This window comes from Cyprinus carpio, chromosome A21 (assembly GCF_018340385.1).
Source record: "Cyprinus carpio isolate SPL01 chromosome A21, ASM1834038v1, whole genome shotgun sequence".
Taxonomy (NCBI): domain Eukaryota; kingdom Metazoa; phylum Chordata; class Actinopteri; order Cypriniformes; family Cyprinidae; genus Cyprinus; species Cyprinus carpio.
This window is the reverse complement of record NC_056592.1, coordinates 1,339,611-1,349,610: the sequence shown is the minus strand read 5'-3', so window position 1 is coordinate 1,349,610 and position 10,000 is coordinate 1,339,611. Positions and strand designations below refer to the sequence as shown.

At 32.0% G+C, this 10,000-nt stretch overlaps 1 protein-coding gene across 1 annotated transcript in view; it reads right to left on the bottom strand.

Annotated features, from left to right (window-relative positions):
• LOC109049766 (transcription factor 4-like) overlaps window positions 1-10,000 on the bottom strand; it is a 153,864-nt gene that overhangs the window by 114,634 nt on the left and 29,230 nt on the right. Inside the window, exon 4 of the mRNA XM_042778510.1 lies at window positions 3,161-3,213. Within this exon, the coding sequence (XP_042634444.1) occupies window positions 3,161-3,213 (53 nt within the window). The remainder of the gene's footprint in view (window positions 1-3,160; window positions 3,214-10,000) is intronic.

Sequence of the window (10,000 nt, the reverse complement as noted above, 5' to 3'; positions counted from 1 at the left end):
AAAACACACATAAATACAGATGTGTTTAATGGAATATACAGTATTATAATACACCTGAACTGTTCATGGTTAAAAAACATAATTTATCTTTTATATAACCTTCTAAAGAAGACATATGGTTATTAAACAGGATAAATATCATTATATCATGAATTAAAATGGCAAATTTATAAATGACAATACATGAATGAATGATAAAAATGATCAAATAAACAATAATACATGAATTTATTATATTATATTATATTATATTATATTATATTATATTATATTATATTATATTATATTATATTATATTATATTATATTATATTATATTATTATCTAAAAGAATACACAGAAATATTGATGCATTTAATGGAAAAAACTAAAAAAAGAATCCATGTATTTTAAAGAGGGAAAATATCAAATCAAATCATTTAATATACAGACCTATACATGGTAAAATAATTTAAATGATAAAATAAATGATAATACACACATTATAAATATAAAATAAAATAATAATAATAAAATAGAATAAAAATAAAATAAAATAAAATAAAATAAAATAAAATAAAATAAAATAAAATAAAATTAAATTGAATTGAATTAAATTAAATATTGAGAAGCTTAAGGGTACAAATGATAAAGAAAGTGAAAATGCATGCATTTTAAAGAAGAAAAATATAAAATCAAAATTGGCCCTATTTACAGTATACAGTTAATATGCATTATTGGTCTTATTGTGCAAAACCCAAAAACTTGTTCCACCACTGAAACTACTTTAGTTTCCACCTGATATAACAAATAAAAAATTATCTTTAGTATGTAAAGTTCACTTTATGATCCAATCAAATCCTGCCTTACATTTTTCCTGTTCAAATTTAATCATAAATAATTAAATAAACCTGGCATAAATCAAAGGCGTTCACAGGTCACGTACTCAAGAATTAATGTCAGTCTCATGTTTGGCTTTCAAGCGAAATTACAGTAAAAGGTCTAAAGCGTGTCACGACACCTACAACCTTCGACTGTCATTCAGGTTTGTTTTGTTCCCCTTCTGGAGCCTCAGACTGAAGCGTGCTGACGTTCAGCTCTGGAAATTAATTTGCATTCGGCGGACGCATGGAGCTGAAAGTCTGTCCGGCGTGTGAAAGTGCTCTGTAAGCACGTCCTTGATTCACCTCCGCAGACCTGATCGCTGATTCTGCTAATCTCAGATCTCGAGACCCTAGCAGAGCGACCTCTGACCTCTCAGACATCGCCGTCAAATCCAAGCGCAATAATAACGTGCAAAAAGTGCAATATGTAATGCAGCGACTGCCTCTAAACAACAAGATGCAGCCGATGCAAAGGCTACACAGATAAAACAATCCCACAATGCACTGCCACTAATTCAACATGCAAAAATGTTCATCCAGTGTGGAGGATGAGAAACAATATTAGTATTAAAATGCTGAAAACGTTAATAAAAAACAATATTAAAACTATCTGTGCACTGTATTATTATGTAATTAGAAGCAATGCATCAATAGCTCAGCAACACATTAATGTGAACCTCTATTGACATCAATTGTGTTTATATTAAATTCTATATTATATCTAAAATAGAAATAAATATTGATATTTATAAAATATACAATCAGAGTTGGCTCTCATTTAAAATATGCATATATATATATATTAAATATTTCAATAAAAATATGCATGTATAGGTTTTTAGAGAATAAATATCAAATAAAAATTACACAATAAATTACATTAATTAATTAATTAATTTAACTTTTATCTAAAACGACATTCTGTATAAATGAGGAATACAATAAATGATCAAAATATAATAAATATAAATATAAATAAATAGTTAAATAATCTTACATAAATGATAAAGACTACATTATATCTCAAACTGAAATAAATACTGATATGTTTACGAACAATAAATAAAGTGAAAGTGAAAAACAATAAATTTAATTTATTAATTTAGCTTTTATCCAAAGCGACATAAAAATGAGGAATATAACAAGTGCTAAATATATAATAAACATAATAAATCTAAATTTAAATAAAATATAAATGATAAAATAAATAATCGTACATAAATGATATTTTAATATAATATAAACCCAGTAAACAATAAATATACATCTATTCATTTTGCTTTTATCTAATGTGACATATACATTAGTAATACAAGTGATAAATATATAATAAATCTAAATAAAAAAATGAATATATAAACTAAAAATAAAATAACCATACATAATATAATATAATATAATATAATATAATATAATATAATATAATATAATATAATATAATATAATATAATACAATATAATATAATACAACTTAATATAATACAACATAATATAATATAACAAATATAAATATATATATATATATAATAATATACTATAATATAATATAATATAATATAATACAACACAATATAATATAATATAATATAATACAACATAATATAATATAATATAATATAATACAATACAAGATAATATAATATAATATAATATAATATAATATAATACAATACAATACAATACAATACAATACAATACAATACAATATAATATAATATAATATAATATAATATAATATAATATAATATAATACAATACAATACAACATAATATAATATAATATAATATAATATAATATAATATAATATAATATAATACAATACAACATAATATAATATAATATAATATAAAATAATATTATATAACATAACATAATACAATATAAACTAACATAATATAATACAACATAATATAATATAATATAATATAATATAATATAATATAATATAATATAATATAATACAACATATAATATAATATAATATAATATAATATAATATAAATAATATAATATATATAATATAATATAATATAATATAATATAATATAATATAATATAATATATGCAGGTATTTTAATACTAATAAGAGATAATGCATCATTAGTTCAGAAACACATTAACGTCAAACACTATTGACATCAGTTTAGTCAAATTAGTCAAAGCCTGATCACTTAATTTGAAATTGGGGTGTTGCCTTAGAAGTCAGCTGCCTATGTAGGGAGCCTACAGCAAGACGGCTCACTAGATTTGAACCTGAACACCGAAACCAAAAGCATTTCTAAAAGTGTAAAACTCACCTTTGTTGCACGAACTCCATTCCCCCACGACGAACTCGCTCTGTCTTCCAGATCTACAGAGAGAAGGACAGAAATCACATTTAAAAACCGTCTATTTATTCATAAATCCTGGTCAGATCTGCACTGAAATGAAATTAAATCAGAAGAGCCGCCATTCATCGTCTCCCTTTCACATTGTACATATTTCCCACAATCCCGCAGTAATGAAGGTCATGTGTGACATAAATGTGATGTTTACATTCGCACAAGTCTAATCCTAATGATGGAGAAACAATGCAACACTGTACACTTTACAATGGCAGTAATTAACGTCGCACATGTGCTTCTGTCTTTACATTGTCTCAGGCTCTTTTTTCCTAAAGGCTTTATTGAATCGCCCACCGCGAAACTCCCGAAAACCTCTCTCCGCGCTTCCACAAATTCTCTCCCACTCACAATGAGAGCTCAATCAAAACACGCTCAGCAAACTTCACTTCAAAGTGGCCCTGCTAATGCCGCTCTTTGTTGAGACGTTCATTTATCGGAAAGTCAGCAGCTGATAAAAGGAGCCTCCATTCAAACAGGCCTTCGTGACTTAAAGAGAAACAAACTGCTTTAAAATAAGCTCTGATGAAACGGGTGAAAGCGGCAGATCTGTCATCGAGGACCGACGCGGGCCGACGGCCAAAACAAAGACTAAAAAGCGTCCGAATGCAGGTACGAATCGGCTCAGAGTCCCAAACTCGTTCATGAAAGCATGTCTTGGTCACATCTCACCTCAAAACAAAAGAAACAAGAAATAACATCTGCTCATATAAATCAAACTTATTTTACGAACCGCTAAGATTTATTTCTTTTGCATGACAATTAAACACATTTAAATAGAGCAACTGAATTATACAACTATTTATTAATTTAATTATTTTTAAAATCAGAATAGACTAAAGAAATAATTATTTTAAATAACACACATATTTATATACACAATAAATCAATAAAAAATTCTAAATTGATTATTTTTGAATCACCTTAAATTATTCTACTTTATTTAATTTTAGATATATACATAAATTATTATTATAATATTATTAAATTCTTTACATGCATACACACATAATTTCCCTTTACTTATACTGATTTATAGATGCATGTACACAGATATATATAGATATACGTATGTATTATATATAGAATTAAAATTAGAATTTTGAGGTCAAATATCACAATCCATAAAAAATAAAAATATATAAATAAATTTAGTCATGGTCACTGGATCTGAGGGTTTCTAGAAGGGTTTTTCACTAAAGCCAGTTCAGGTGGGACATAATGAATTTATTTGAGCAGTCACACACACACACACACACACACACACACACACACAGTTATTGTTTATCAGACTCTCTGTAACTCTCTCTGTAATTTATTACTCTGAATCTCCCTCCTTATCAGCTACTGGCCCACACATTTACACACACACACACACACACACTCACACCACACACACACACACACAGACACACACACACACACACACACTCACACACACACACACACACACACACACACACACACCTTTCACCTCAAACATCTCCTGGCACCTGGGGTCTCGCTGCCTAAAGCCAGAACAGACCAATAGACTCATATAACACACACACACACACACACACACACACACACACACACACACACACACACACACACACACACACTCACACACACACACACACACACACACAGAAATTGCAGCTCCATCTTGGTGAAGACGGATGGATTGGGGGAGGAGTGATGAAAAAGAGAAATATGAAAAGATCTGTGTGTGTGTGTGTGTGTTTCATTTATGGTTTGAACTGACTCATATTAAAACCAAACTTAGACACATTAACATGAAGTAAAACCACCATATTTCCCACCCACCCACAGGAAAAATAATATCTCAAATCTTTCTCCTAAACAGCAATGAAACCAAATCAAAAAATATCACTAAATACACTCCAGTAATATTTTTACTCACGAGCCTCCAGATACAATGTAACAAAAATAAATAAATAAATAAACAAAATAAAATACAATTATTCAAAGTTGTAAATAAAACAGATCATTCTAATATGTTTTACAAGAAAATACTATTTCAGTTTTTTCCTCTTCAAAACGTCATGTTCAAAGAGTTACTTATTTGTAGTATTTACTCGCAATTTCTGAGTAAAAATCATTTCTACACCTCTTTTATAGAGTTCTAGAAGAGATCTCAGCGATATATCAAACTGTGTTTAGATTTACCAAGACCAGAATTCAGAGATCTCAAATATTTCTATTTTTAGAGCTTTTACTGAATGTCAACGACTCACTCATTTGACTCACTTGACCAATAAAACACAACGGAGAACTGAAAGAGAAACCAGTAACGCGTCTTCCAGGCAATTTCAGTTTAATGTGCCTCATTAGCATGACAGATAACCCAGCTTAGCTAGTTTAGATTAGAGTGAAAACAGAGCACAGTCTGTCTGTCTGTTCACAGAGAGACCCAGAACCAGCACAGAGTCCAAAACCAGCAGACCACACTAAACTCAAACCGGTCTGATCTACAGGAGCCGGTGCAGTTTGAGATGAGACCAAAGATTTGAAAGAAAGTTTTCAATCAGATCTGATTGACAGCTGTCAGTCAGAGAGCATATTATTCCTCGAAAACACAAAGAGCTCAAGAAGTTATGTGAGAAAGTGATAACATTTTTTAATATAATATTATCATTTATTGAATCAAAAATACAGTAAAAACTGTAAAATTGTGAAATATTATTACAATTTCAAATATCTGTGTGAATATGTGTTAAACTGTAATTTATTTCTGTGATGCGCAGCTGTATTTTCAGCATCATTACTCCAGTCTTCAGTGTCACATGATCTTCAGAAATCATTCTAATATGATGATTTGCTGCTCAAGAAACATTTCTGATTATTATCAATGTTGAACACAGTTGTGCTGCACAATATTTCTGTGATACATTTCATTTTTCAGGATTCACAGATGAATAGAAAGTTCAAAAGAACAGCATTTAAAACATTATAAGCATTATAAATATCTTTACTGGCACTTTTGATCAATTTAATGCATCCTTTTTTTTTTAATTGATTGAAACTTACTGTAGTTAATAATTTATAACTGAACTAAATGATCTGCACACAAATAATATGCAGCATATTCTTCTAAAGTAAGCTCAGCAGTTTTTGATATCACAGACGATATCAAACAGAACTAAACTAATCAGCTGTAGAATAACTACTCCTAACAAACTAGTCCAGCCACTAACCCCGGCCTTGTAATTAATTACTCGGTTTTTTAAAACCCCTCTGACAAATCAGAGTAAATAGTGACATCACAGCGGCCTCATGTCACGACGGAGTATTGTTTTATTAAAAATATTTACTAGAAGCTTAAATATTGTTTCATATCAAATTTTGTTTGGAGTGTGTGTGTGTGTGTGTGTGTGTGTGTGTGTCTCCGGCCCCTTGTCAGCGTCTAATGAAGTTACAGTGACAGATGAGTGTGTGTGTGTCTTTCACAGATGAAATTAAAGCTCCTGACACAAAACAGACTCGTATTAATAGTGTTACGTGTGCTGTGAGACACAAACAGAGCCTCTCTCTCTCTCTCTCTCTCTCTCTCTCATGTATCCTTTCATCTGTCGCTCTCTGTGGCCTTCAACTTCAGCAGAAGAGACAGAAAACCAAGGAAAAGAGACCAGATGGGAGTAGAAAAACATTTAGAAATATTAAAAAGTGTTGTACTTAAAAATAAAATATTGTATAGTCTCAGTTATTGCATTTTGTTAGTCTGCCTTGTTACCTGCAGCACACACACACACACACACACACACTCTCTCTCTCTCTCTCTCTCACTCTCTCACACACACACACGCGCGCACACACTCTCACTCTCTCACACACACACACACACACACTCTCACTCACTCTCACTCTCTCACTCTCTCACACACACACACACACACACACACACACACTCTCTCTTTCTCTCTCTCTCACACACACACACACACGCGCACACACTCTCTCTCTCTCTCTCTCTCTCTCTCTCTCACACACACACACACACACACACAGTCTCATTCTCTCTCTCTCTCTCGCTCTCACACACACACACACACACACACACACACACACACACACACACACACACACACACACACAGTGACACTGGTTCATTAACCCAGACCTCTGCTGTCAGCTGGACTCTAACATGTCAGTCTATCAGATGACCCATAGCCCCCTGCTGTGATCCAGGACCAGCGCAGGCCTCGTGAGCTTAATGACAGAGCTGTCTCACACACACACACACACACACACACACACACACACAAGTCTATTCACACAGGTTCTGCTGAAGACACTGACCGTTCCTCAATATGTGTTCTTGTGTTCTCGCTCTACGTCATCATTAACCGTCGAAGTTCAATTCCAGTACTCAAGAAGGCAAGTACAGAGGATGTTTGTGAATGCCTGGATGCGTTCTTGATATCGAGGATGCATCGGATGCAGATTTGAGAGAATTGAACTTTTAGAAATCCCAGAAGATGCTGCGGGCGGAAGACATACGGAAGCCTTTAAGCTTCAAACTTACGAGATTCCCGCTGCAAGCTTGCAAATACGTGACGGCTCGTGAAAGTAAACATTGTCGTTTTGTTTTGCATAATTTGAACAAAAGTCATAAAGACGTTGAGAAAGCCTTATTGGCATATTAAAAAGAATTTTAACATTGCCAAAGCATAGGTAACATTAAATATTGCCTAATCGTTTACACAAATATATCAAATCATATGAAAATATTGTCAATAATAATAATAATATGAATTAACAGGGTTGTGACATTTGTTTGTGATGTTATGTGTTACTTATTGTTTCTCGCTCCTTATAACGTAAGCAGCACTAAAAATGTAAAAAAAAAAAGAAGAAGAATAAATTAATAGTTAAATCAAAAAAAATTCTAAATACTATAATAGTATATAAATAATACAGTTTATGTATAGGTTCTATTTAAACAGTAGTGTGCCGTCTCAATATAATGTCCAACATTTCTAATCAATGATCCAAGCTGTTTCACATTCATTTTAAGCTCTAGACTCTTCACTGAATGACAACTAGTGACTCATTTGAGTCTGTTTTAGTTCTCAGGAGAGAATTTGAGGACAAACGTCTAAAATAAAATTGATCCTTAAATGAAACATATGTAAGAACTCTTTTCATGAAAGAATAACTTACCATGATTCATTCACCCTCAAGGCTTTATAAAGCAGAAGGTTGTGTGCTCCAGTGTTTTTATCACTCTGTCACATGCTTTAACCCTGATAAAGCCCTCATAACATACGTGATCCAGCGGTTTAGTGCTGAGGTGTGTGTGGATTTAAAGAGCTCCTGATGGGTATTAGCAGGTGTGCTTCACTCTCTCTCTCTCTCTCTGGGAATATGACATTATTCCCAGCACTTCCTCCACTAAACCCAGATTCCAGCGTTCCCGAACGCACCTCCCCCCAAAACCAAACCAGAGCGGCTGCTCACATCTGGAGAGAGACGCAAACGAGGAGAGATGAGATGAGATGAGAATATGCACACATCTGCACACACACAACGAAGACACGCTTTATATTTTCATGCATCTGATCACTAATCATTTTCAGCAGGATCCTTCAAGAGAATAAATGTCTTAAAAACATTTTTTCACCACTGGATGGATGGATAGATAGATAGATAGATAGATAGATAGATAGATAGATAGATAGATAGATAGATAGATAGATAGATAGATAGATAGATAGATAGATAGATAGATGTCCTGTCTCTCTGGTCTCTGCTGACATCCTGTTTATAGACTAGGTAATATTTCCACATAGTTTCAGGGCTGAAGCAAGACAATACAAACCAATGGGCTGCTGTCATGGCAAACAAACAAATAAATAAATAAATAAATAAATAAATAAAAATCCAGTCCAGGTACCAATTTCTAATCCAGCCCTGAGCCTAACTTAGCTTTGCAACGCCAATGAAAACTCAAGTCACAGCTGGATTTCTTCTGTCTAATAATCACATATCTACTGGTTTGTTCAGTTGTCTACCTCTCTAACAGTTCTCGTGACTTAATAAACACTGCTAATTAAGATGAAGAGAAAGGCAGAAAGATGTGACTGTTCTCACTGATCCAGTCATCATCACCAAACAGCTCCTTTCTGTATGACACTCAAGGAAACGACCTCATTTCCTGGGCTCAGCGTACAGAGAGGGTCTGTTCACATTTACCCCAAAACATGACCTTTCACCTCTTTACCACCACACACACACACGCACACACACACACACACACACACACACACACACACACACATACACACACACACACACACACATACACACATAAACACACACACACACACACACACACTCACACATTAACATCATTGTGTTTTAGTATCATGAAGACACTAGTAGGGCTGCATGCATTATGGGACAAAATTAAATAAATAAATAAATATTGGGACCAAAATGTGATCAAATTTGATTAATTATTATTATTATTTTAAAATAATATGAAAATATAATATATATAAAATATATATATATATATAAATATATATATATATAAATATATATATATATATAAATGTGTATTTAAGAAAAACTATTTAATAATAATTCAATTTACAGTACAACAGTAAAATTACAATACTAATATTTATGCATGTGTTAATTACTTCATTTTCAAATGTTAAACTATTAACTTTTTATTTTGGCATAATTTGATAATCGCACTAAGCCATATGGCGATTTCGGGGGTTTTTTATGTAAATTATCTGCACA